This window comes from Haemorhous mexicanus, chromosome 9, assembly GCF_027477595.1.
Source record: "Haemorhous mexicanus isolate bHaeMex1 chromosome 9, bHaeMex1.pri, whole genome shotgun sequence".
Taxonomy (NCBI): domain Eukaryota; kingdom Metazoa; phylum Chordata; class Aves; order Passeriformes; family Fringillidae; genus Haemorhous; species Haemorhous mexicanus.
The window spans coordinates 14,675,191-14,703,041 of record NC_082349.1 but is presented as its reverse complement, the minus strand read 5'-3'; the positions used below and the strand labels follow the sequence as shown (position 1 = coordinate 14,703,041).

The window sequence follows — 27,851 nt, the reverse complement described above, 5'->3', positions numbered from 1 at the left end:
GGGCCGGGGGGCAGCGCCCGCTGAGCGCGGCGCGGAGGCAGCGCCAGGCATGGCCGACCCGCTCCGCAGGACGCTCTCCAAACTGCGGGGCAGAAGGTCCCAGCGAGGCGCGGCGGCGGGCGCCGGGCACCGCCACGGCGGGATCTGCGCCCCGCAGGGTAAGTGTTCGCCCGGCTCGGCCGGCTCCGGCTGCCCGCCCGCGGACGTTCCTCCACCTGCCGGCCAGCGCCGGGCGGGGGCTCCCGCGGCACCGGGATGCTCCGTGCCCGCTGCCCGGGGCGCCGCGCCGGGGCCGGGCGGGAGCTTGGGTCTCGGATCGGTCCTCGGCGGCGGCAGCGTGCCATCGGTACCTGCGCTTCTTCTGGGAGCTGGAATTCCTCGTGAAAGCGAGAGCTCCTGGGGCTTCGACCAGCGCTGTGTGCGCTGTGTGCTCGTTGTCTTGTCTCCCACATCTGCTTGTCACTCCTCGGCTGCTGTTTGCCCGCTGGGCTTGGTTGGTTTGTTCGCTTTTTAAAGATGCACTCGGAATCTTAAAGATCAATTTTCTGTTTTGTCGTTGTTCCATTTGACTATATAGTAGTTCTATCTTATACTTTTGTTAGGAGGCTTAGTTAAAGAGAACGTGTTTAAATATCAGCCATAAGAACTGAGAGTTGTTTGATCCATATATGGAGAGGCTGGATAAAGCTGTTCCCTGCTTCCATGCAATCTGCAAAGCAAGGCATGGTATCGTGGTGAAGTATTTTCTGTGCCCACGGAGTTGGCATAAGGTCAGCTTTCCCTGCAGTTGAGTTGAAACATTGACGCTTTGATTTCTGAGCATACACGTGTTGGTACTATTATAGCTTAACTTGAAATACTGATTTATTTCATTTTTTTTGTCAATGGAATGAAAGGCGAAGGAAATATCTGACTTTTTTTTTTTTTCTTGAACACCATATTGAAGCCTTTTGAAAAGGAACTGTTTTCATTTTTGGTATTTGTGTGGAGACACGGTCTTAACTATATTAAATGTAATATTAAATAGATATGTGAAAATGCTAATAGTAGGCAGCATTCTTCTGAATGAAGCATTGCTCTAGAACAAAAAGTATGTTCCTGACCTATAGGTCTCTCAGAGCTCTGTATTTATTTAAAATTGACTCACTCCTGTAACAGCTAACAACATTGAAAACTACCTTTATGGTATTGAACCGCTGGTTGTGCAGATACTTGCATGTGAACCAGTTTGTTACTAAAATAAACACAGGCATAAGGGCTTTCAGGATCAGGGCCAAGTTCGAATAAAGGGGAAGCAGTGCTTGCAAATACTGCTAGCAATTGCAGAAACTGCAGTTGGGAGATGTATGTGTGAGTGTATCATTTGGATGCGTTTCAGTGGGCATTTCCAATCGGTGACCTCTGGCAGCATGTGGCCGATGAGAGTGGGGATCGTCCTGAGCCCTGTGGAAGGTGGCGTGTCCCTTTGGGCAGCCTTGGTGGAGGAGGCTGGAGGCTTGTGCTTGTTGATGGTTCTGCACTAAGCTTTTGCAGATGGCTTGTTATGGAGATACCTGGGTGGATGTTGAAAACAAAGTTTTCTGCTGCTGGGACTGGAGAGCAGCCTGAGGCTCCCACCAGATGTGTCCCTGGGTGTATGCTTAGGCACAGTGTACTGCTTTGGAGCTGTCGTTTTGGGAATTGCAGGCTGTCCTAACCAGTGCGGAAGGACCAGTGTTTCTACAGCAAAGCAGGAAGTAGCAGATATTTTTGTTTGTGGAAATACAGCTCTCAGATGCTCCTTCTATTTATGTCACCAGAGCAGGGACCAGCCTTGGAATGAAGCAAGGACTTTGGGATGTTTGTCACTGGCAGGAGGATGCCTACCCGAGAAGTCCCTGACCCAAAGAGACTTCTTGGAAACATAGGCATAGCCCTATGCCATTGCAGAGCTATCCTTTTCAAGTTCTTACTTGAAATTGTAGTGTGACAGTGTGTGAGGAGGAACCATTACAACGACATGCTTCCATTTCTAGGCTGTGGGTGGGGGAAGGAGTATGATTGCTGCCAAATCGCTGAAACTTTGACAAGAGATCTGCATTCACGTTTTTCTCAGATTCTGTTACCTGACTGACTTGGGCCCCAAGTGTAGCAAAGCACTTCAGCAGAGGTGTGCAAAGGCTTCAAAAGGAGCATGATTAATTTTGTTAGTTCTTTGAAACAAGTTATTTCTTCAAATTACAAACAGTGATAGTACTGCAGTTTAGCTGAACAAGCAAACTATGCTTTTGAAAAATCACCAAATGATGAATTTTTCATCAAATAAAACGGTGGTGTTTCAGATCTTATCAAGGATCTTTTCTATCATTAAAGTACAAACCTAAAAAGAGGGTCAAAGGGAAGGTGTTCAAATGAGTCTTTTTCATGTCTCCCTTTCTACAGCAAACTTGGCTGGATTTACGGAGCTGCTCCCGTGAGTCCTCCAGAAAGGTGCCCATATTTTAACATCCATTATCGGTGTGAAAATAAGTCTTTGCTAAGATTAAAGTTCAAGCAGTAATAAATAGCTGCTTCCATCTGGAATTTCCAGTTGCAGAGGGCTTCATGTGAAAAGAAGTTGCCTGTTTTATGTGAACTCAGTTTTCCCTGTTCAGCCTCAATGGCTGAGAGAGCCAGTGTAGGTTGTCCTGGTGTACAGAGCAGCATGAGGGTTGTCTGACCTGCTCCCTGATTTTAATTTGGATGTGTTTGCAGCTTTTCTTCCAGTCCTAGTGCAGGGGTCGCAGCTCCCCAATGTGCTGCAGCCGGGGGGTATGGCACTGCTGCTGAGTGGAGCTTGGCTGTGCTCTGACAGGGGGCTCAAGTGCGAGCAACACTTTTCATGGACAATTAAATGTTTGTCTGTTGCTTCAATGAAACTCTCAGGTTTTGGGAACAGTCAGTCGAATTTGTGTACTTCTTGCATGAATTTTTTGTTGTTTAAAAGCTTATCTACATTTCTTCTTTCTCCTTCCTTATTTTCATGATGGTGTGTTTTGTTTTTTTCCCCCGAAATCAGGGGATGCTTCTGTTTTAATTGTAGGATAAAGCTGGTTAGGACAGTCCTTTCTGGAGGTTCTTGTGTAAGACATATCGTCACCTCTATTTATATAGAAATCTAGAAGTTAATAGCTGTGGGAGTTTTGTAGCCATTTAGGCAGTACATTTGGACTGTTTCTTCATTGGCATAACTAAACTGGAGAAGTACTGTGTAGTAACTTTTCAAACCAATTGCACCTGAACTTGGCAGAAAAAAGCAGCCGTTTCTGTGGAAGTATGCATGACCTTTCAGCAGAGCTATCTCACTGCCATTTATCTAAATTATGTGGTGTTAAAAATACAGCCAAACATGCCCGGCTCTTTATTAGCTATGTGCACATTCTGCTTTGATGGACTGAAATGTAATTTTGTGCTCATATCACCTTATCTTTTGTCCTTTCACATGAGGTCTGCGGCAAGTGTTATACAACGGCAAATGTGTTCATCTGTCAAAAGCAAAACGATATTCTAAACATTTGTATTTGTCTTCCCTCTCTTTTTTGCCTTCCTTTCTGGGAACAGATTTCATAGAAAATGTTTACATAGCTTCGAGAAGCAGGAAGGAGCCCGAGTGCCCCCAGGCCAGCGAGGTGCCCGAGCACAGGCCGCATGTGAACAGCATCACCGTTTCCAAGAAACGCAGCTGGCTGCAGCAGAGCACCCACCGACGGCCCCCTCCTCCTCTGGAAGAAGAAAATGCCTGTAAGGAAGTGCCCGGGCCCGCTGTCCCGGTACCCAGATCTCCCGTGCCGCTGCCTGAGCCCGCAGTGCCCTGGGCTCCCTGCAGGCCGGCCGCGGGGCGGGAGCGGAGCTGCGCCCTGCCGAGCCCGGCCGCGCTGGGGAGCGCCGGCCCCGACTGCGGCGAGGACGGCGACGCGGATGATGAAGGAGAAATATGGTACAACCCCATCCCTGAAGACGATGAGCCCGACTTGCCCGGGGTCCACCCTTCTGCTGTGAATAGCCTTGTTGCTGTGGGCTCCCCGTCCGTTCGGTACAAAGCCCACCCTGGGGGTGACTCTGGGGGGGCCACGAGTCCCCCTGAGGGAGCCGCGCGCTCGGCGGATGCCGCGGGGAGCGGCTGGGCCCAGCCCGCTGAGGGCAGCCCGGCCGATGCGGCGCAGCCCGGGGAACAGCCACAGCAGCCCCCGCAGAGGTTTGCCTGCAAGGCTCCCGCTGTGCCAGCAGCAGAGGACAATCCTGCCTTCAAGTGTCCTTCCACAGGTAAGACTGCCCAGAAACATAAGTGTTTGGACTTCTTGTATTTTAGGGGAATAATAAACCTTTGTTACGTCTCTTTTCTCTTTCTCCACCTCTTACGTTATCACGTAAACTTTTGGTGGAAGTGCATGTCAAGTGCATTGAAAATGACACGGGTTGTGAGACTGATGCCTGCCAAGTGCAGAGGTGTGCTGTTGTTTCCCTGTTTCCCAGTCAGTTTGTTCATGGCATGTCCAGGTGTGGTTGGCCTGGGTTCTCTTTGGCCCCCACCTCACTGAAGACAAAGGTTTTACAAAATGAGCTTGCTGAAGCCTGGTAATGTGAGGACACACTGGGTTTCCTTTGTCAGCTGGTGTCTAGCCCTGGCCTTGGATTCTTGCCTCAAAGCTACTTAATGTCTGCAGAAGGTTCTTTAACTTGCTGTCTGGGACTTTTTAATAAAGACCTTTTGGTAGACCATGTAAATGCTATTCATCACGTCGCTTTCTGTAATTACTGTCTTGTTGACTGTCTCAGGCTAATCTAATAGACTGGAGAAGAGTGGTTTTCACTTTCAGAAGGCAGCCTCTTTGTTCCTTGTTATCTTTGGCTGAGTGTTTGATAGTCTCGTTTCCATAATTCCATTAGTGTGTGAATTCAGCATCATATTAAGGATTTTTCCCAGTCTGTTAAAAAACCCCAAACAAATATAAAACCACACCAAACAAAAGTAAGTAGAAAAAACTCTCCCAACCCTTTCCAAAAAGGTATTACTTTTAATTACTTACGTGCCTCATATTATCTCGACCTTACCTCTAGTGTCCTGTTCAAAGTTAGAAACAGCATAAAGTTCAGGAGACAGGGAATTCCAGGTTCCTTTCTTTGGAGAAAGGTTACACTTTACACTGACATTTAAGAGCCTGCATTTCTGCCTGGTTGATCAGAAAAGACCTGAAACATGGGTGTGGGAGCCCAGGTGTGCATCGCCCTCTGGAGGGGCTTCTTTTTGGGTTGTCCCCATCCAGCCTCACCATCTTTGCAGTCTCTGGCCCCATGTCCCTTTGTACTGGGAGCTGCTGTGCCTGGATTCCTGGTGTACTTCTGGGAACAGGGTTTGTTTTCAAAGAACCAGAGCAACTGCTGTTAACAGCAGAAGAAAAAACTCTTGGTCTTCTGGGGGCTCACATTTTATTCTTTTCATGGAAATGCTGCAGATACAAGCATATTTTTAGTTGCAAAGTGTGTTAAAGTTTTTGGGCATTTATTACAAATAGCTCACTTTATAGCTGTTTTAAATACTTAGACCAGTTTTATTTGCTTGCAAGACAGATGGGATAATATGTTCTTTGGTAGATTTTTGTCATTGTTGGGGCTCTAGATGCTTTGTAGAGGTCACTAAGTGTGGTTATTTAGGAAGGCTGTGTGTGTCCTGCAAACTGCTTGACCTCCATTTAGTTGGTTAATCTCTCCCTACCTGGGTGACTGTTTTTTTTAAGAAGTTAGTCCCTTTCTGTGAGAAGACAAATGTCAAGTTTGTTTCCATACTGAAGATACATTTATTTCTGAAAGCAAAGCTGTCAATTTCAAGAGTTTCCTGAAACTGGGAGAGAAGTTACAAATTTCACCTGATTGTTTGTTATGCATTTAGGTAATTAAGGTACTTCAAATGCAGCTCTCCTTCTACGTGTGTTGGGTGGTGATCACATTGAATAGATTAATTGATGATGAAGTGGATCCCTGCTGCTTAGTAATTGGCTTTATTATGGAGAAGTGGCTTAGTTCTTTTTAATCCAGTTAAAGTATCTACAGTTATTTTCAGTCAAATTTAAAATGACAGCTCATCCATATAAAATTGCTACATGAAAGGCACCATGGCCAATTTCACTTTATTTATAGTGTTAGGACCTTGTTTGAATTGTATAGCTGGTATGAAATGGATGTCTCTGTTTGTAGAGAGCTGAGTACATTATGCAATAACTCCTGTCAAATAAGAAATTAAAGCTTTGGGGAAGCTTTTCTGCTTACCTTTCTTATTGATGTCATATATAATATGTCAATACTGGTTAGCATTGGAGCCTAAACATTAGATTTCGGGAAGCACAGACAGAAAAAAAGTGGGGTTGTACAAAATCCAAGAAAATATATATATTTGTTTATTTTGCCATTTGCTGTTTTCTTCTTTGGACAATGGAAACAATTTTACCTTTAAAAGTTTAGACATTTTTGCCTTACTTGGATTTCCAGCTTTGTAGAGAGAAAATAGTAATGCCTTTTTTTTTCTTTTTCCTTGCTTTTTTGAGTCTTTATTAGACAGGAGATTTCTTTATGAAAAGAATAAATGATAGAATTCTGTTATTGTGGGTCTTTCCAAACAGAGCACCAAATAGGTACTTCCTGTAACTGTTACCAGTACAATGGATCATAGTTGTAGAGGTGCTAATTTGTCCCATAGTCTTAATTTACACCCCTAGCTCCTGGTATTAATCTGGTTACTTTCTGCAGTAAATGCCATTTATGTTAATAGGATTTGTCAGGTAATTCCATAGTGAATAATTCTTGCCTTGTTGGCTTTAAAAAAGAAACTGATTAGAAATAAGGCACCCTTATAGCAAAGCTTGGTAAAAAAAATCCTGTATTTTTTTTATAACACGTACTCAAAAGGTAGGAGTAAGAAGGTAACTTGTTTCCAAGTTAATAATGTAGAAACAGCCCAGCTTAGGCTCCTAGGTCTGTGGGAGAAGAATTTAAGTGGAAAGAACCCTGGAGGCTGTTTTTAATTATGTGTCTCCTTGCACAGACGAAATGGTTATGATTGAAAAATAGAATTTTTTTTTTGTTACAAATGCAATATGAGAATTTTTTTCACTGTAAAATGTTGAAGTAAATTTTCTTTAAAACTCCTTAGGACTGAGCTCTTGACTGTGTGTTTTTATAGACGTTTGTATACCTGCAAGTTGTTGAAGAAAAGCATCCCTTGGTAATGTTGGGTCCTGAGACAGATTTACACCACAGAGCTCTGAATAGTGCCTTCTGAAGAATTTGCAGTATTTTTGCTTTTGGGGAGGATAACTGTTGGTATTAGTGCCTACCTAACGAGTGGAATCCTCTCATGTATCTGAGCGACATCCTGGTAGGACCGGTGCATTGAAGGTTGCCAGGATCTGGATTGTGCTTTTGCTACTAAAAATGTACTTGAGTTAGTTGTCCGGGTGGAAAATCCTGGTAAGAATCACTGTAAACAATTTCTTTCCAATGTTATGGCAAGTGAAGATGGATCCCATGTTCTCACTTAACCCTGATGTGTGCCAACTGGAACTTGGCTTAATTCCTATTAAAACTACAGGGCTCTTTCTCACTTAAGGCTGTGACCATTATCCTGGTTTCCAAATACATCTTTTTGGGCCAAAGGATGCAAATATTTTGCATGCTTACATGTTGCAGGCAAACTTCCAGCAATATAGGTAGAGTATACTGGGCAGCAAATGCTATCTACACCTTTCCTTCCACATGTTACAAATATTATTTTTGAAATTTCATGCTTATTTCCCAGATGGAAGATGCTTTGTGGTTTACCTGTTTTTCAAGTGCAAGGAGCTTTGGTTTCACAAAACAGAAGTGCATTGATGTGAAATACTTGCACAATGTGTGAGATACCAGAATGGTTAGGGATTTGTTAGAAAGGCCTCTTTGCTCCCTCTTTCTCCTGCAGAGGTGAAGCCAGTTCTCAGGTGGGTTTTTGGGGAGTTTGTGCACATGTTTGTGGAGGTCAGGGGCTTATTCATGCATTTGTCTTGGCTTCATGGGGTGACAATGCTATAAAGACCTGCTGGTGAGAGAAAAAACAGGATGTAAAACTGTGGAGTGGGAGCAGTTCCATGAAAATAGTTATTGCCTTTTTCGGTTTCTGATTTATCCTGAGTAACTGTATATATCCTCTGATGGGGAAAATAGGGGCAGAGCTGCTTTTCATGCTGTGAAAGACCCAGTGAGGAGAGGAAATGTTTGTGAGAGCAGCCAGGGCAGGCAGTGCCTGGCATCGTTGCGGTGCTCCAGTGCCTTGGTGCAGCTCCAGCGGCTGAGCAGAGCCGCCTGTGGTTAGTGTGCAGGGTCATTAATGTTTCAAATATCTGCAGCAAACTCATGCTGCTTTGGAGATACTGAGCTCTTTAAATCTGGTCAGTAAAGTGCTGTTACATGTGCTTGCTCCTGTCTGCAATGAGATACCCCATGGTGGATGCTCTGAGGATCACCACCAGGATGAGGAAGCAGGCACTGGTCACCCCCTTCACCTCTCGTGCCTGAGCCTTGGAGGGGGTGTGCTGTAACCACCTCCCATTTCAATTTTAAGCAATATATTTTCTGTCTTTTGCTCCTATAAAAGTAATCCCTGGGTTGATGAGTTCATCACAGTTTTATTAGTGTCAGTGTGTAATCAAAGAAAACAAACTATCTTTACAAAATTCTGAGATTTTTTTTTTTACCTTTTTAATAATTTCTCCATTCCTTGATTCTGAAGCAGTATGTGAAATAAGGACTGCATTTGTCAAAGTAGTAATTTATATAGAGATAAAAAAGACTTTTCTTTATGTGTTCAATGCAGAGATTCTTCCATTCATTTAGATAAGTAATTAAGATTTTACATAGAAATAATTTTTTTCTAACACAGTTTTTTAAAGTGCTTTTTAGTTTTTTAATTTTCTTTTGCCCAGTTGCTGATGTAGATAGAGGTGATGCTTACCTTACATCTTGATTGGAGTTGCTTCAATTTGATATATCATGAATTGTTCTCTCAATGCCATTTACAGTTCTGCTCTGAAGTTTTATATCAGAACAGGTCTAGAACTGTGCCTGCCCCTGAGAAACTTAACAGCCTTTGACATCAGTGGAGCTGATGTGCAGGGTGTCAGCTGAGGTTCCAGATCAGTGGATTCTACCACAGAGAACCAGTAGCCCTCTTTCACATGTTGTTTGCTACAAGAACGGTTTTGAGACATTTGGACTCTTCTATTTTGATTTGCTGCTTTTTCACTTTTAATACATTAACTCAGCATTTCCATTAGGTGTGAGAGTGGCTAATAGTGAGAGTGGTGTAGAAGGCAACTGGTAGCTTTCTGACGAGCTTAGTCACCTCAACTTGTTGCCCAAAAATAAATTGCAGGTTTTCTGAGTAACTTTAAAATAACTCAGAAACCCTATCTTAAGCAATGGGGAATGTGACATATATAACAGGGTAGTCAAATGTGCCTGTAAAACAGCATGTGTTGGTGGCAGTGGATGTGACAGTGATAAATGTGACCAAACACATTTAAACAGCATTAAACAGGGTCAGACAAGCATGTTTACTGTGCTAGATCACTGCACATGTCTGGCAGGGGCTGTGTTGTAAGTGCTTGAGTCTGAGCCCTCTCTTCCCTTGGGGCAGTGTTGTGTAGGGGCCTGCTCGACTGAGGGGACACTAGTGACTGTCCTGTGGACACCTGGATGGCTGGGCTGGCAGAGGGGCCTGGTTTGTGAGGCACTGTGGGCTCTTCATGTTTCTGTGTCTGAGAAAAGGCTTTTTGCTTTCACACAGCCACAGTGCTGAGCAAAGTAAAAAGTGGCTTTTTACTCAAGCAGAACCAACAGCTGATGTTACACATAGTTACTTAGGGTGTCAGTTCATTTTGACTTGGATTGCATTGTTCTCCAAAAGCTTTTTTTTAACCCTGTATTCATACTGCTGGAGTGTCAGAAGGCACAAGGCAAATGTATTAAAGCCAGTATAATAGAACAGCCCAGGCTGGAGAGGGCATCAGATGATGATCTGGCTCACCCTTCAGAGGAACAAGGAGCCTAAATGAGACCTCCTACCCCACCCCATGCAGTTGCAGCTTGGAAACCTGCAGGGGTGAAGATTCTACCATGTCCCTGGTTGTTTCCAGGGATTGAGTGTTCTCACTGTAAAAGATAAATGTCACATACACATACACATGTGTATGTATATAAAACTGACCATCTCTGTGCTGTCCTGGTGCAACAGGTGCCTCTTACCTTTTACCTTCTCCTATCACCCTTCTGTAAGGATATTTTTAATGTCTCACTGTTGTTTGCAGCACAGTCTTGTAACTTGGATGAGAAAAGAGGGGCAATTCAGTTTTGCTGTCACCCTTGTGAGAAAGCTGTGTCCCCTGGGTAGGCTGGGAAGTGAAGTGTTACTGGACTGTGCTACAACTCCTCCTGCAGCTTGTTCAGAGTTGTCATGTACACTCTTTTAAAATTGCGTGCATACCTCAGCACATTGCTGGCTTTAGTGGAACAACATGTGGCTCAGTGCTGATGGGAATACCATCCTGCATAATACTGCACTGTTAACTTTCCTCCAGCCGCATATTTCACTTGAACTGTTTGCTGCTGAACGCAGCAGAAGTTGGACACATAAAAGTCATAGTGTTAGATTGACTCTTTGGTTTTAATGAGTTGGGGGGGGAAGTTTAATTTGCTGGCCTGCTTTTCCAAGCCTGTGCCAAAGAGTTTTGACAGAAAGGGGAGATTAATGTTAGAGGCTGCAGTGTGGCAGTGATTGCTATAGAGTGCTCCACACCAGCCCACCAGTGGGACCGTGCGGTGATTTGCAGTACAAGGGAAGGCTTTGTCTGCCTTTATCAAACACCACATTTCTAACTAGCTGCTTGCCAGAAAAGCACAGCAGGCGTGCTAGAAATAGCCCTTCCCCTGCAAGAGAACTACTTCCATGAGATGCAGGATTAAATGAATTTTCTTCTGTTCCTCTGGAAAACAGATTCTATGCATTATTCTTCGTAACCAAAACTTCCTTTTATAAAGATACTCTTTTAAGCCACTGTCTGCAAAAGTTACTTAATCCAAACTTCTATTGAGACTAGAACTAGCCTTTGTAGGGTTTTTCTTGGAAGGGGGCAAGGGAACCAAAACCACAGCAGATGACTTTGGTCAAAGACCAGATTGCCTGATTTAGCTGTTAAGGCTTGGTGAAGTATAAAAAGTACATTACAGTTCAATGGTGAAAATTAATTTCAATGCACAAAGTACTTGTAAGAATTATTTGCTGTGGGCTTGAAGTGATTAGTTTAGAATTAAAGTAATAAGTCCTTGGCAAATCTGAAGGAGAAACTCCTTTAAAGTATGGTTTACTAAGCATCTTGTGAAAACAACACTTCTTTCTTTGTTTTCATATGTTGTAAACAGTCTCCTTTTCCGTGGCTAGCAAAGGGGAATGATGGATGGATAAAGGTGTTTGAATCTGTGAGCTGCCTGAACTAATTGCTTCACACAGGGTTGGTGTGTTTGGGGGCTTTATAGAGCCCCAGCCTGCACAGGCAAGGCTACCCAGTCCCCTTGGGAGCTGCTAACATTTGAAAATGGTGATTGGGATGGCTGTTGCTAGCAAGAGGCAGTCTTTGTTTCTTAAGGGAAGGAAAGTGATTCTAAGTGAAAGTAATAATTTATTAATATCTATCTGTCATTCTGCCCTCAGCTTCCCTCCTGAATTGTTTCTTAACTCAGGTAAAATGATCAATTTTCTTACAGTTATTACTGCCTCATGCTGGTAAAAGTGAGAATGACTTGAGCAAAATTTTGTATTTGCATTTCCTTGGGTATTAGAGCATGAGGTGAGCCACAGGTTCCTGCCTGTGTGCAGTACTGGCTTATGTCTAATTCTGTTCCTTAATTAGCTGTTCTTTACTGCTGAATTGAGGAAGTGTTGTTGGTTTGGTTTTTTTCTTTTTGCTCTTTTTAGCACCAGTGCTTGCTGTTATATTTATTTTTTCTTTTTGGTACCTTGAAAGGGGGTGATTTCCTGTGAGGCTGTGAGGATGTCACTTGGGAGCTGTCTAACTTTAAACTCTCTTGTGGGGTGGTAGTGCCAGGAAACATGGAAGGTTGCTGGCAGGCAGTGAAATGAGGCAGTGCAGGATGCAGCTTTTGGAAGGAATAAATCTTACATCATGCTGTAGAAAGGAGAAGCTGAGAAAAATGAAAGAAAAGGTGTGAGACTGCCTACATCTACCCAGGAGAGATTTGGGGCTGTTTGAGGTAATAGAGGGACACAAAGAGCCACATTCTTTACTAGAGACAAGTGTCTTTCCTCTAGACATAAGAGGAATGGCAATGCTGATGTGTTGGCTGTGTAGCTGACTGCTCTGTAGACAAGGGTGCCTTTGCCATATTTCCAGGATTTTTTCAGTCTGGTTTCCTTGCACTTGTGCCCCAGGAATGTGGCCGTGTGTGCTTTTCTGGGGGAGGCAGCACAAATGGGTCGAGCTGAATGCAGCGGGTGCAGTTGCTCATTTGTTTATATGTAGTTTCTGGCCCTTTCATCTCCATAAAGCAGAACAAATCTGGCTTTTGACAATGAATTGCCAAGTTTGGCTGAACGAGTCAGCAGAGCACAGCTTTTTGACCACTTGTGAACATCTGAGGGAATGAGTGATGGGTGTCTGAATGAACTGTACTTATCAGGTTGTGACAAATCGTACATGTTCTCCCCAAGTTGAAATTTTATTTTTTCATTGCCAAGAATTGCAGTTTGAAAATGATTATTCCTTCTCTTTTGTCCTAAAGGGTTTGGAGCTGCTCTTGCACGCAAGCCTGATATACCCTCCACAGAGGTTTCTCCTCCAAGTCCCAGTCCCCTGAAAAAAAGCGGATCAATCAACTGGCCTTTCCCTGATAGAATTAAATCTCCCAGGACTGTGAGAAAGCTTTCCATGAAAATGAAGAAGCTGCCAGAGCTGAGCAGGAAGCTGAGTGTGAAGGGAAGTTCAAGCCATAGTAGTTCAGATAATCCTCCTTCCCTGCTGAAAAGTAGCTGCCGGGATACAAGCCATACAGTGTCTTTGCCTTCTTCTGGAAACTCAACCACAGCTGCCAGCAGGAATGTGATAAGCCGTTACCATCTTGACAGCAGTGTGTCCTCACAACACACCTACAAAAAGAAGAGCTCAAGGAGCTCCAAATCCTTCAACAAAGGTGGTTACCTCAGTGATGGTGACTCTCCTGAACTTATAACAAAATCAGGTAAACACAGACATGACACCAAGTGTGGGAAAGGAAAGGAGAGCCTTCCAAGTAACAGTGGTAAACCCGAAATAGATATTGATGCCTTCAGACACTACAACTTTTCTGATCAACCCAAGTGCTCTCAGTATATCTCTGGACTCATGAGCATTCACTTTTATGGTGCTGAAGACTTAAAGCCACCACGAATAGACTCAAAAGATGTCTTTTGTGCAATACAGGTTGACTCAGTAAACAAAGCAAGGACTGCCCTGCTCACATGTAGGACAACATTTCTTGACATGGACCACACATTCAACATAGAAATTGAAAATGCTCAGCACTTAAAGCTGGTGGTGTTCAGCTGGGAGCCCACCCCACGGAAAAACAGAGTGTGTTGTCATGGAACTGTGGCTCTTCCCACTCTCTTTCGGGTCACCAAAACACATCAGCTAGCTGTCAAACTGGAGCCCAGGGGGCTTATTTATGTCAAGCTGTCACTCATGGAGCAGTGGGAGAACTCTCTCGATGGCCTTGACACAGACCGTGAGCCTGTGATGTTTGGGGTGGATGCTCGGAAAGTTGTAGAGAAGGAAAATGCGGGCTTGATGGTGCCACTTTTGTTGCAGAAATGCATTCTGGAGATTGAAAAGAGAGGCTGTCAGGTACTGTGCATATTTTAATCTCTTTTGTCAATATTTCTATGTTGAGATAGCTGTTGTTGCGGTGTAAATAGTGAGTGGAAATGGGGGAAATTAAAAACATCTTTACAAGACAATTTTTTTTCCCTTTGTGCTTGTCTGTGGTGAACACTGGCTATTGCAATGTGGGAAGAATAGCAGGACTGTGTGCAGTCAGCACTTCCATCTTGGCCTTTGTAGAGGAGAAGTACACTTGCTCACAGGAACTGTTCCTAGCAGAGCTTTAGGAGGGGGGTTTGTGAAACAAACTTGCAGCCCCCGGTGTGTAGAGTCACCCTCAGAAAGCAGAGATCAGTTGAGAACTTGAGAATGTCTGACCCCTGAGACATGGGTCAATCTGTAGGGACACACATCTAAATGCCAGAATGATATGGTTCACTGTTTGCTCAAACCCAAAACTGAGACAGTGTGCAGGGACACAGTGAGCCCATCTTTTGGTGGAGTCTGAAGGCGGTGTGTCTGAGACCCATCTCTGTCACCACTTTGTACACAGCATTAGGATGAGTCCCTGAGGGGCTGAATTAGTTCTTTGCCCACACCACTGCTCCTTGTCTTTCTTCAGGTTGTCCTCAAAATTGGGAATGCTGCAAAGCAAAAGCGCCATTTCTTTTTTTCATCCCATTACTGGTTGATGTAATCTAATGAATAAAAATATGTGTGAGAAATGTGGTATGGGAAAAAAAATCACTGGTTATGGGTGCTAGAAATGAGGTCTGTTAAGAAGGACTATGCACAGTCCTAAGCTCAGATGTTCCCCATGGCAATTAATTTGAAACTGGTGGGAGGACTCTTGCCTGCTGTTCCACAGCATACCTGAGCCCTCCTTGTCTTCTGCACCTGTTCTCACTCAGGTGAAATTGAGAAGTAGTCACACCCACCAGTGTTACTATTTTAAATTGCTGACAGGTTGGATATTCTTGCAGGTGTGATGAGATTAGCTCTGCTGTTCATAACCCAGGTCATGAACTATGGAGGGAAATGGAACTTCCACATGGCTCTTTTGCTGAAAGTCATTGCTGGTATTAGCTGTGTGATTTTTCCTGTGGATACTTCTCCTAACATTCAATCATTGGAAAAGAGAAGTTTTATTCTTTCTAGTATACATGTCCTATGATTTCAGCACTTTAATATGCACTTATTAGCACCTAGTTATGCAAATGATCTTGGGTAGTCAAGGCAACACTGGTAATGAAGCAGTTGGGATTTGAGTTATCTGAATGTACTTGATGCTTTTGAGCGTGAAATCTATTTTTGTATTTGCACAAAGAGAACCAAAACTGCAAAATATACTGTCGACTTCTTCTTTTAACCACGTGCTTGTCTGACATTTTTGACTTTCCTATAGACTGCAAATACTGCACACAGTGCAGTTACAGCTGCTGTTGGCTCTCTGATGGCACAGCACACAGTGCAGTTACAGCTGCTGTTGGCTCTCTGGTGGCACAGCACACAGTGCAGTTACAGCTGCTGTTGGCTCTCTGGTGGCACAGCACACAGTGCAGTTACAGCTGCTGTTGGCTCTCTGGTGGCACAGCACACAGTGCAGTTACAGCTGCTGTTGGCTCTCTGGTGGCACAGCACACAGTGCAGTTACAGCTGCTGTTGGCTCTCTGGTGGCACAGCACACAGTGCAGTTACAGCTGCTGTTGGCTCTCTGATGGCACAGCACACAGTGCTGTTACAGCCACTTCTGGGCTCTCTGGTGGCACAGCACACAGTGCAGTCACTGGTGCCTGGGCAGGCAGTGCTGATGAGGGCTGTGGTTTGTCCTTGCAGGTGGTGGGGCTGTACCGGCTCTGTGGCTCGGCAGCGGTGAAGAAAGAGCTTCGAGAGGCGTTTGAGAGGGACAGCAAGGCTGTTACTCTCTGTGAGAGCCAGTACCCAGACATTAATGTCATAACAGGTAACACATTTACTTGCTTTTCTTCCAACAGATTTGTGCCATGTTCCTCATGTACCTTTACAAGGGGGAAATTGTCTTTGAACTCTTTTCAGTAACTGCTCCACCAGGTGCAGAGGGAAGTGGGAGTCTGAAAGGAGCTGGGCTCTTGGAGCTGGTTTAACCTCTGCCATTGGTTTGTTTTGGAGCAGATCTGGAAAAGCTTGGTTGTGATCAGGCACCTCTGCTATGCTGGTGGATCCTCACCATGTGACCCAGAGTTGCCTTGGACCAGCTGTTCTCCCCTTTATGTTGGAGATTGGAGGAGTTATGGAAACAGATTTCCCATTGTATTGTGCAGGCTAGTTAGAGCTGCAGGAAAATGCCTTCATTTGATCACTACTTCTTTAGAAGCCTTGCAGAGCTTTCTCCTGCTCCCTGGAGTGCCCCTTCACTTAGTGAAGTGCAAGCAAGCTCTACCTGTATAAATATTTTCATTTAAAAAAGAATCCTGCCCTTGCAGCAGTGCAGCTACTGAAGCTGTGCTCCAGGAGGGGTAAGAAGGGTCCTGGGCAGCCTGTCTGCATCAGCTCCTCACATGGCTCTCTTCACAGGAGTTGCACTGCAGAACTGAAGTAAGTTGTTGAGGTTTTTCTGGTTTGCTAAAAACTGGAACAGTTTTATAACTATTGATATTTGATGTAAGCTAAAGTTGATCTAATTTCAGGCATCAATGAGTAAGCCAGTTGCTCTGGGAAATTAGTCAGAAGCATTCACTGCCTGTATATCAAGGGATGGAAAATGTAACAGTGAATGGGTTGTAAATTTTCTGTGCCAAAACCCTTTCTGTAATATCCAACATCCAGCTGTATAGAAGAGTTATACCCTGTTTGGAGGTTTGTTTCATTTCAATGTACTGGGAATTAATTTTATTCATTACATTTTATAATGATACAACATGTCATCGGGTAGTATCTTCTGATAACATTTACTGAGTTACATAAACCTCTTGGTTCAGAGTGTGCAGCCAGTCAGTTTTCCTTATTTGCCTTGGCTGATTTTGCTGTGGGGCTCAATGTTGTTCACAAGTACCAGCATTCTCAGCATCAGAAACTTGTATTTATAGAATCATAGAATTGTTTAGGTCTTTTATAAACGAGGTGTACAGTAAAGGTAAAAAGTATAAATGATCTTTTAAACTGGGTCATATTCTTCTCTTTACAAATAAATTAATGAGAAGAAATTGTGAGAACTTCTAATATCAGATTGTTCGATGAAATCATTTTGCATCCAGAGTTTGCATTGCAAGAGGGAAAAGACTGCATCTTTGGTTTCTGCCTTACAGAAGGTCAAGTGGGTGTCCTTTAGTTGCATTCTCTTGCAAGAGTTTACTTACCTGCTCCTTTCCTTACAAGGGAAAAAGAGTTTTAAGGAATTACACTGAAAAGCAGCTTCTTTTCAGCTGTGCTGTGCAGGTGCCTGCAGTGCCTGTGTCAGCGTTGTGCTGCAAGGACTGCAGGGGCTCTGTGGGCTGGGGGAGCAGGGAGGGAAGGGCTATTGGCATCTGTACCTTCCACTGACCAAATGTAGCCACTCCAGTTATTGGAAGCTGCCTGCTGTGGATTGACAGGGGAAACTACCGTTTTTGTGGACAGCTGAGTTAGCCACTGTGCCTACTGCTAGGAATAAAAGAGCCCACAAAACTTACTGCATGTGCTTAGGGAGTTGAGTTGAGAGGGAATGTTTCCCCTGATTACTTAATGCTGAGGCTGATGCACATGATTCATACGTCTATCAGCCAAAACATGTGTTCCACAGAATATGAATCCTCAGCATAAATCTTGGCTGATTTGAAGAGAAGTGCTGCCTTATGTCCTTTTTGAAATTTGAGTAGCACTCCTTTCCAAAAAGATGAATAATATTTTTTTTGACAGCTCTCAGAGACTAAAGAATGAACATTTAATGATTAAATCTTGACTGAGAAATACTCTTGGGATTGGCACAGGCTGACACACAGTGAAGTGGGTTCATGGATCAAACTGAGGCGTGCAGGCAGTTCATGGAACTGACCTGTAGCCATGTTGTTGCATCGTGTCTATTGGCATCCACGTGAACTCATATCTCTGCATAAAGCTTGCAATACTCTTAACAGTTCACTGGGTCAGAAAAATGAGGAATTAATGAAGTGGATGGCCATTTCTACTCTGTCTAAATTTGTTGTGTGCGGTTGTGTCAAGAGGAATGTGCTAGTGGGCTGGCAGCAGCAGGAAGCGTAGATTCATGGAAAAAAAAATAACAGCAGCCTCCTAGAGGGCTAATTTAGCTGAGTGAATAGCAAAAGGATTTAGAAAGGTCAAGGGGCATTCATGGCTCCCAAACCATCCTGCTATCTGAAGCTGAGCAGGAGAAAGTCCTTTGGCAGGTGGTAGTCCTATGATTGTGGATGCTATTGCAGGAATTCCTGCTAAATAATTATTAATAGACAGTTGTCAGTGTTTAGTGTAAGCCAATTTGATTAGAACATATAATTTCCTACTGTAAGCTGGTTTTGATTTCAGCCTCTGCCTCCAAAAAAAGCACAACTGAAACAGAGATCTTGATAGAAGTCAGCATCTCTTGCTAATGTTTTGCTTATGAAAAAAGGAAAATATCCTAGACCATGTTGAAACAGCACTGGCATCTCCCACATTTTTTTCATAAATATTTTAACCAGTTAATCCACATAGGGAACATGAGCCTCTAAATTCAGGGAAGAAAAAATATTTGGTGGGAAAGGAGGAATATGAGTAAGTTACTAAACAAAAACTAGCCACTTTAGTGGAGAAGTACCAAAAGTGCATATTCTTTTTAAAGCAAACAAAAAAGTCCCACCAAAACACCAGGGTAAATATTTTTTCAGGAAAAAGTGGTTGTTCTCATATTTTGTGTTCCTGAGGGGATGTTCCCATTTTAAGCACAGAGTGAGCTCCTGGAGGCCGTGTGGTGTCTGCAGAGATGGTTCTGCCTGGCTGCCCCTGCCCCTGCTGCAGCAGGAGGTGATTTGGTGGCTCCGGATCAGGGCACTGCTGCTTCAGGCAGTGCTGCTCCTGCAGCGCAGCTTCAGTAGCTGCACTGCTGCAAGGGCAGGATTCTTTTTTAAATGAAAATACTTAAACAGGTAGAAGACAACTACATGCATTTTGAATGTGAAAGGCAAAATGTTAACTTCTGTTCCCTGTACTTTGTTACAAACTACCTTGTAACAAAGCCCACGCTGTACAGTTCATTTTACAGCTCCGTTACACAGGCTCGAGTTCATGAAAATTGTTGCTTTGTTAAATAGCACAGTGTGATGGTAATTGCTGTGATGTGAGATTTTACAAGGTTGTGAGGAGTGTGAGGAGGGCCTGCTAAAAAATCTGCCTTTCAAACTTTACCTGTTTGGAGGACAGGCTGCTTTGTTAACTGCAGTACCTGCTTTTGAACAGGTACTTCTTCTTTGCTTTAGTCCAGCATTTCTTCCTAACAAAGTATTTAAATGCAGTTGTGATCTAGCTAAAATTAGTAGATATTTGTGGCACAGAAAGCAAATTTTTAAGGAAAATGAAAACTGCTGGGAAGCAGGCTTGTTTCCTCCAATTTTTTCTTCGTTGTTATTGTTTATTGCTCCTGGATAGCATCCTGCTATGTCCTTACCAGAGGCTGCTGTTAATATTTTAGTTTTATTAATTATTATTCTTCCAGTCACTGAAATCCCTCTTAAAATGAAGTATCAGCCAGGTTCCAAAGCCAGTTTACAAGAATGCTAAACTCAATTCCCCTTTGGAAAGAAGAGGTGTTAATGAGGTGTTTGTCTGGTTGTTGCAGTCCCTGGAAACAGCCTCTGCCCCAGCACACCCCAGCTGCAGAAATGCTGCAGTATTTCTGTGCCCCAGGGAGGGCTCGGTGCTGGGCACTTCAGGCAGTGCCTCCCGTGGGTGTGAATCACATCTGTCACAGCTGGGGTGCGTGGTGTGCTGGGGCTGCAGGGTACCCAGGGGCAGCAGGGGGCTGGTGGCTCTCTCTCATGAGGACATGTTTGGTTTGTGCTTGGCTGGCTGAGAAGACTCCATGTGCTTTGCTATACGTGCCCCTGGCACTGGGATGTTTGCTCATAATTTTATAACTGAAAATAAACAGAAGAGAAAAACTGACTGATAGGCTTATATAAAAGAGGAGGGGTCATCAAACTGGACTTTGGTGTTTGTGAGAGCTCCTTTCCTTGGATGGGAGGTGGACTGCTCTGAGTCCTTTCTTTGCCTCCCCTTCCCTGAAGGAGGGAAGCTTGGAGAGATGTTCATCTGGTGCCCAGTGTCCTCACTCCTGCACATGCAGCAGCCCTGTGCTCCAGCCCCTCTTTGCTGTGCCCTTTTGGTGTTGTCCTCCCATCCCTCACTCCTGAGTGCCAGGTTTGGCACTGACACAGAGGATTTTCTTGTGTAATGAGTGCAGTTGATGTGCTTTAATGCTCCCAAAAACGGCTGCAAAGAGAATCTGCAGCTTGTTAAAGGCAGCTGTTGTGTCTCATTAGGTGTCCTAAAGGATTATCTGCGAGAGCTGCCCTCTCCCCTGATAACCAAGCAGCTCTATGAAGCAGTGTTGGATGCAATGGTGAAAAATCCCTTGAAAATGACAGCCAACGGCTGTGAGAATGACCCAAGTGACTCTGAGCACACAGCAGCCCTTCTGGATTGCCTGCCAGATGTTGAGAAGGTGAGTAGTGTTAGCACATTCAAGTAAATCACAAGCTTCAGAAACTAAGGGAATGTTTTTCACACGGGATACAAAATGTCTCAGAACTGTTTGTCAGATCAAGGGGTTCACTTGCATATGTGATGCTCCACATATTTGAAAATAATTCCATGCTGCAATGAATTGGAGGGTCTGCATTGCTGAGTTTGCTCTAGTTTTCTTTTTTTATTGTTTCTTTAAAACTGAATGAAAGGCTGTGGTCTCTACTTTTACAAGATCAGATAAATGATAAGTCCTGTGTGTTGTCCTGCTCCACTCCTGCGGAGCTCTCTGATCTGTATGTTGCAATTACCTGGGCAAATCTATTCCTCTTTCTTAAGTATGTGCAATAAAGCCTTTGCTTCCCGTGCTGTGCAGTGTAAGAGAGCTGTGCACTGTTACCTGCCAAATTCCTGTGTAGCACCACAAACCACAGCCCCTTCGGGGGGGATAGAGGGAGGCAGGGGCCTGCACAGTACCTGGAATTACCTGGAAGCTTGTTCAGATGCTGACGTCATATCGAGGGTTTCTTTATTTTCTAAGGTACCTGCATCATCTGTACTGCTTCTGCAGCCTCTCCTCCCTTCCTAATGTACTGTGAGAAAACTCATCCATGTGAAACTGAGTTCAGATAAGAAACAGAGTTTTACCAGAAAGTCTGTCTTAATTGGTCTGCTGTGTCATAGTCAAATACAGCTTTTCAAATTCAGCACTTGGATGTTCTGTTGATGGGTGTTGGTAGGAAAACCAGAGCTATCAGCCTTGATCGTTTCTCTTTAGAGCTGTGACCAGCACCACTGTTGTCTAGTGTTTGGTTTCCTGAGCAGTATTTTGTTTCTTTAGGCTACCCTGAAGATGCTGTTGGATCACCTGAAATTGGTGGCTTCTTACCACGAAGTAAATAAGATGACGTGCCAGAATTTAGCTGTGTGTTTTGGCCCTGTGTTACTGAGCCAGAGGCAGGAGACCACCAACCATAACAACAGAGTCTTCACAGACTCCGAGGAGCTTGCTAGTGCCCTGGACTTCAAAAAGCACATAGAGGTTCTTCACTACTTACTTCAGTTGTGGCCAGGTACTTTCATCTGATCAAGGAAAAAAAGTCAAACCATTGCTGTGTGTTTGCACTGTGTGACACTGTACTGTGGCATCCTGTAATTCACAGGATGATTGAGCAGCATCAGAGCTCTTAACAAGTGTGAGGTACTATGGCATCACCTGTTAATCTAAATAGATTATGGCAGTTTCTATTTCAGCACTTTGCTAAATGGGAAGTTTGTTGGTTTAATTGCTTTCTTACCATATGGCAGTGTTTGAGTATAATGAAAGAAATAGTAAAGACTTTATGTGGTGAGTAAAGACAATGAAAAACACAAACCCAGTGACATTAAAGTTTCCACACCTGAATTAGAGAAGTGTGGGATTTTTTGCCCTGCTCTTCAGCTTTGACCTGTTGAGGTTAATTTATTTTCACCCTTGCAATTTGGCAGAGTTGAAGACCTCCTTAGAGTAAGAGGTCTGCAACTTCTACTTGTTTTTGCAGAGCTTTGCATAAGGAAAAATGTTGCTACTCCATGATGGGTTTGAGGTGACTGAAGATGCTGCTGCTCACTTGTCAGCTGCAGGTGGGCAGCTCCAAAGCTGCTGATCACCAAAAATGAAAAGAAGCTTTCAGTCAGATGAGTGAGTCTATGCAGCAGAGATGAGGCCTGTAGGTGGAGGAAGAGGGAGACCAAGAGCTGTTTGGGGAGCAAATACTGTGCAGAAACTACTTGGAACCATGGGGATGGGTTACAGCATGGCTGCTGTGGACTGCAAAACCAAGTGGATGCAGCTCTGCCCATAGTAGTGTCTATTGCTCTAAGAGGGTAGGAGTAGGGTAAGTAGTAGAGAGTTCTCCTTCACTTAGAAGAAAAAGCCGAGTCCTATTCCTTGGCTTGCAAGAACTGTGCAGGATATTGTGTTAAAAGGGGGGTAAAACACAAATGCAGAGACTTGAGTAGGTGATACCACACAGTGTAAACAGCACACTTAGACTGAATGGAAGGATCACAGTCTGGTCCCTTATATTTAATCTCCTGTAGTTTGAGACAGCTTGATAACCAGCATGTTGTGCAATACTTCGATTTCCGTATATTTCCAAGCGAAAACAAATAGGCCTTGTTTGGTCAGCCCGTGTAACACTGGCAAGTTATTGTTAACCCATGGCCCTTCATCTTAATGGAGCATAGTCTAAACAGAAGGGGTTTTGTTATAGTAGGGGGGAAAGCAGTGAGAGTTATTGCATGTTACTGTGCAAGACATAAAGTAAAATCCCCTGGAGAGACCTGAACTGTGGATCCAGAAGGAGAAGGATTGGGCACATTTCAGGGCTGAATCTTTGTGCTTGCGTGTGGGGAGTCTAACAAGGAGGGGCTCACGTGGTGAACTGCATGGGTTTGTGTGCACTGCCTTTTCAGTGGTGAATGGGAATAGGAAGTCTCTGCTGCTCATTACAAGAAGCAGTGATCTGTATAAAACCAGAAGTTTTGCAGCTCAGATACTTAATAGGCCCAGGTCAGTGAGCAGAGCAGTGCTGTTTGCCTTAGGCATCAGGTCACAGCAGAGGAGCCTGTCAGTAACTGTGCTGTGCAGTTGTGAGCTCAGGTAACGCTGCCAGCAAACCCGTGTGAGTGAGTGTGCCTCTGCTTGTGCTGCACAGAAAAATTACTGCAGGGGAGCTTCTTCAGTGGCACAGAGTGTTAGGGCAGAAGAGAAGCACGAGAGCTCGGCTCCCTGTGTCGTCAGCTTCTCTAGGTGTTTCCAGTGGTGGTGTTTTTGTTGTGTTTTAACCCCTTTTGCAGTGCCTTCTTTCTGTTACTCCTTAGCCTGGATGAAGTGTGTGAACTGAGCTGTGTGCTTTTCTTTGACCCAGAGCTGGATGGTGATTAACTTGAACAATGAACTTAATTGGTGTTCTGGCAGTTTCTGCTTTTAGAAAGGCTTTTCTGCTGCAATTTGAATCCAGCATGAATCTTCGAAATTAATATTTTGCAGTAGTTTTTCCTAATTATTTTATATCAAACAGTGGCAAAAAGTGTGCAATGTGTTGGCTGTAAGATTGCATGTATTCATGCATGCTCTTAGTGGGACATCAAGGGATGACAGTGGGCAGCTGCTACCGACTTTTTGTTGCAGCATGGGTTCAGTTGTGACTGGTTTAACTTCTCTCTTCTAGTTCATCACTCGCCTGCCAAAGAACCAGCACATCTGAATGCATTTCCTGAGCACTCGTCCTGCCTGAATTACCTGAGGCCCAAGAGGCAGAGACCTCAGGTGCTGAATCTGAGCGGTTCCGAGATGTCGGGGGTGCTCAGACCGAGGCCAGCGGGCCTGGACAGCCCGTCGAGCAACCGCTATGCTGGGGACTGGAGCAGCTGCGGGGAGAACTACTTGTTAGCCCCCAGGGACTGCCTGGGGGAGGCAGACTACGACGACGTCCCTTCGGAGGGCACGGAGAGCGGGGAGGACAGCAGCAGGGCCGAGGAGCTGGACGGCCCCGCGGGACGCCCGCAGCCCGGCCCCACAGAGCTTCCCTTTGGGAGCTGCCTGACAGTGCCAGCCATGGACTCTGCAGTGGATCACAGAGCACACCTCAAGGACCTGCAGGAAAGTATTGATACTCTGATAGGAAACCTGGAAAGGGAACTCAATAAAAACAAACTAAATATGAGTTATTAAATCCTGTCCTGCACGACATCTCCCTGTGCCTCCGTGCCCTTGTTGGGCTTCCCTAGCTGTGTGAGGAGTGATGGTGCCCCTGAGCACCTTGTGGTACGGCCACAGCCCACCTCGTGTTAGCACATTTGAAGCCATTCCGTAATGTTTCTGACTCTCCCTTAGAAGGCGTTGTCCTGATTTGTGTTGGAGACAAGCTTAGACTGTGATGTGATTCCACATAGTGGCATTTCTTCCTAAAAACACTGTGCACTTAGGTGGCCTGGGAAGTACCTGATTGAAGATAAAGCAACATCTCTGCTGTCAGTGGCAGCAGAATTCCTCATTCCTGAACTCCTGGCCCCAGTACAGATGCTCCTCTCAGCAGAGGATGAACGCTGCTTGGCCTGAGTTTTGCAGCAGGGACTTCAGATAGACTTGTTTTACTATATATGCAATGGCTGCTATGAAAAATGCTTTATATAATATTTATATATAAAGTTTTAATTGTACAAATATTAACGTATTACTGTATTAACACTTTTCAGTAATTATTTAAGCAAGCAAAAATAAATATTTTTCTAACCTTGTTTGTATATATCTATGTATAAATGTGCATGTGTCTGTAGCCATCTTTGTAAAGGAAAGGTCTCAGAATTGTGAAATGTTCCCTTTTCCAGGAAGACATGTTCAGTGATGCCAGGACAAGGTTACCCTTTGGGTAACACAGCATTTGATTTATGCACAGAAACATGGCCAGAGAGAAGGTAGGGTGAATGATTAATGTAAATGACCTTGTGTATTGCAGGAACAGCCGTTTGCAGGTGTTGACTATTAACTCTCTCTCTCACACACACACACACACACACACACACACACACACACGCCACCCTTTCTCTGTTTGTTTGGTTTGGTGGTTTGTTCTCATTGTTTGTTTCTTCCTCCATGGGTTTTTTCACATATAAAGAAGGTCTGGAAGGTATTTACTTTTCAAAAAATATTTTTTGTTTTTCCTTTATAACCTCTTGCTTTGTTTTTGATGTTTTGGTACGTTTTTTTCTTTCCCGAATTTCATGTATTCTTCTTGTGGTACTCTTGGCTGCTGCTGGTAGTTAGATTCATTTGAGCCCTCTCTAAAGGGTTGTGGCTCTGGAGATGCAAGATACAAATTCAGCACAAATCCACTTACTTTTTTTTTTTTTTTTTAATATTACTCTCACAAAAATGGAAACCAGAGTTGTCACGTGAGGTTGAATGGGTGGAGTGATATTACTCCTGGGGAGTTTGGGTGGGATTGCAGTTCACTGTGACCTTATTAGATTCAGCTATCACCGTCTGCTCAGAGCCTCTCTTATCTCTAATCATTTATGGTGAGCCATTAAGCATTTCATGTTAAGGAAACACATTCTTGATTCAGGTAAAAATAGTCACCAAATTGTATACAGGTGTTTTGATAGTCCTTCTAACCAGAAGGACATACAGAGTCATTCCTTGTCCTCTACAGGTCACATACACACCCCAAGGAAGGGGGGATTTGGGCAGGTGGGGCTGAGAAGGTTTTGGTGTTTTCAGAGGTCAGTTGCTGTCATCTGGCAGGGTAGAAATTAATTCTGCATCTTTTTGGTACGAGTTTTGACATCCCACTATGGCTTTCCATTCACCCTGTGGGTAAGTGCTTTTCTGCTAACCTGTACTTCCTTATACTGCTTAATTGAAGAGTTATTTATTTACAGTAGCAAGGAATTAAGAATTGCTATGGCAAACTTCACCCCTCTTTTCTAAGGAATTATTTTAGCATGGTTCCAATGGGTTATTCAATCTCACTAATTTATTTTTATAAGTGTTAAAAGATGCAAAACAATTATTGCAATATAATGATATGAATGAAAATGTAAATTTAACCTGAAGCATTTATCAATAAATCGATGTATTTTTTTAAACTTTTATACCTACAGAATGTGCATACTTTTTAAACTATAAATTTAAATTCTAAATAAAATTGAATTAAGAACAAAATCTGTCTGTGCCTAGCTCGTGATTATTTAAACCTTTCTAAACTGATGTCATCTGTTTGCACTGGCTGCACACATGAATTAATTATATAAAGACATTTAGCTTTTCAGATGTTTTGTTCTGTTGTCATGTCTAAATTGACCCAATGTTTGAGTTAGGTAATTAAAAACAAACCACTACTCCATTAGCACTCTTTGAAAGATGTTTGCATTTAAATTTATTTATTAATCTTTCATTGCCTGAAATAATCCAGATGATGTAAGTGGTCACCTCTTGAATGCATGTAAGCTTTTGGTCTAGGAGGGCTCTGTAACTCTGTCAACTTTAATATTAGTGACTTTAGTATTAATGGAAATTAGTGACTCCATAAATTGCACTCATGTTAATATCATGAGGTAATTAAAATACATTAAAGTATTGTATTACTGAAACATTTCCTGGTAATTTAGTTATAACAACTTGTAAAACACATCTTGTATTTTAGAAATACTCCTTTAATGAGACATTTCCCAAGTGGTATTTTGTTATGTTATCCCTTATATATATATATATATATATATATATATATATATATATATATATATATATATTCTTATAGAGACTGTTATATTTCATGTAGTTAGTTATAGAATCTGGTCAAGCTGCATTCTTTTTGTGATTGTTACAGATTCTTAAGGAACAGGATTACTGTGGGAATTACCTTAATCTAGGAACACTAAATTGGGAGATTAAAACAACCTGCGTCTACCAAAGCAGTAATTAAGTTTTTTACCCAGAAGGGCAGCCTCTGGCTGTGTGTGGATGCAGGGCAGAGCTCCTCCAAGCCCTGTAGCCACAGCCAGCAGCCTCCTTTGCTGTGCTGACCTGTGCTGTTGTCTGCTGGGTGAGGCTCCTTTGGCATCAGGAGCAGCTCCTGTTCACCAGGGGCTGGAAGTGGTAAACAGCAGAGGGAGAGCCTGCAGTGGAGTTCAGAGAGCAAATTGTCCTTGGAGTCTGTGGACTTCCTTCGGGTGTGACCTCTGCTTCCAGGTAAAGAAAATGGCTGTGGGTGCTTTTCCAGAGGCAGCTCCAAGGCTTGCAGCAAAACACATACAAATGGTTTTACCCAAGCACGAGCCACTCATGGCCATGTGCAGGGCTGGGTCACAACCAAGAATTGTAGTTTGTAGTCCCCAAGGAAAAGTGGAAATGCAAAGGTGGGTCTGAGCTTTCTTTGCTGCCGAGGGTTAGGGATGTGATACACTTCAGTGGATTTAGGAGTGGACCAGGGCCATTTGTAGAGTTTTAATCCTTTCCTGTTTGTTTAAATAGGATTTTCCACATTCCAAACACTGCTGGTGCTGTGTGGCTGATCCACCTTTTTGCTTCTCCCCCTGTTAGCTTCCCAAAGTGCTCATTGCAGGAGCATGCAAGAAGTGGGTGGGGATGGTGTGGAGTGTGGAATAGTGGGGTGGCATGACCTCAGGCTGGCTTAAGCCACTGGGAACCTACATGCTCAGAAACTTCAGGTTTTTACATCTGTCTTTCCCAAATGTGTAACC

The 27,851-nt window shown here is 43.7% G+C and overlaps 1 protein-coding gene across 1 annotated transcript; it reads left to right on the top strand.

Moving 5' to 3' along the window:
• SYDE2 (synapse defective Rho GTPase homolog 2) lies at positions 1-26,313 on the top strand. Its single transcript, XM_059854152.1, has 7 exons — positions 1-158; positions 3,580-4,281; positions 12,838-13,937; positions 15,750-15,876; positions 20,402-20,583; positions 21,445-21,676; positions 23,819-26,313. Exons 1-7 carry the CDS (start codon positions 50-52, stop codon positions 24,319-24,321), a joined length of 2,955 nt encoding a protein of 984 aa, XP_059710135.1. The 5' UTR covers positions 1-49; the 3' UTR covers positions 24,322-26,313.
• The last annotated feature ends 1,538 nt before the right edge of the window (positions 26,314-27,851 follow it).

Excerpts from the sequence above, each read along its gene's own strand:
- SYDE2 (XM_059854152.1), top strand. The coding sequence starts at position 50 with ATGGCCGACCCGCTCCGCAGGACGCTCTCCAAACTGCGGGGCAGAAGG. Across the intron at positions 20,584-21,444 it reads GCCTGCCAGATGTTGAGAAG|GCTACCCTGAAGATGCTGTT; the intron begins GTGAGTAGTGTT and ends TTGTTTCTTTAG. Across the intron at positions 21,677-23,818 it reads CTTACTTCAGTTGTGGCCAG|TTCATCACTCGCCTGCCAAA; the intron begins GTACTTTCATCT and ends TCTCTCTTCTAG.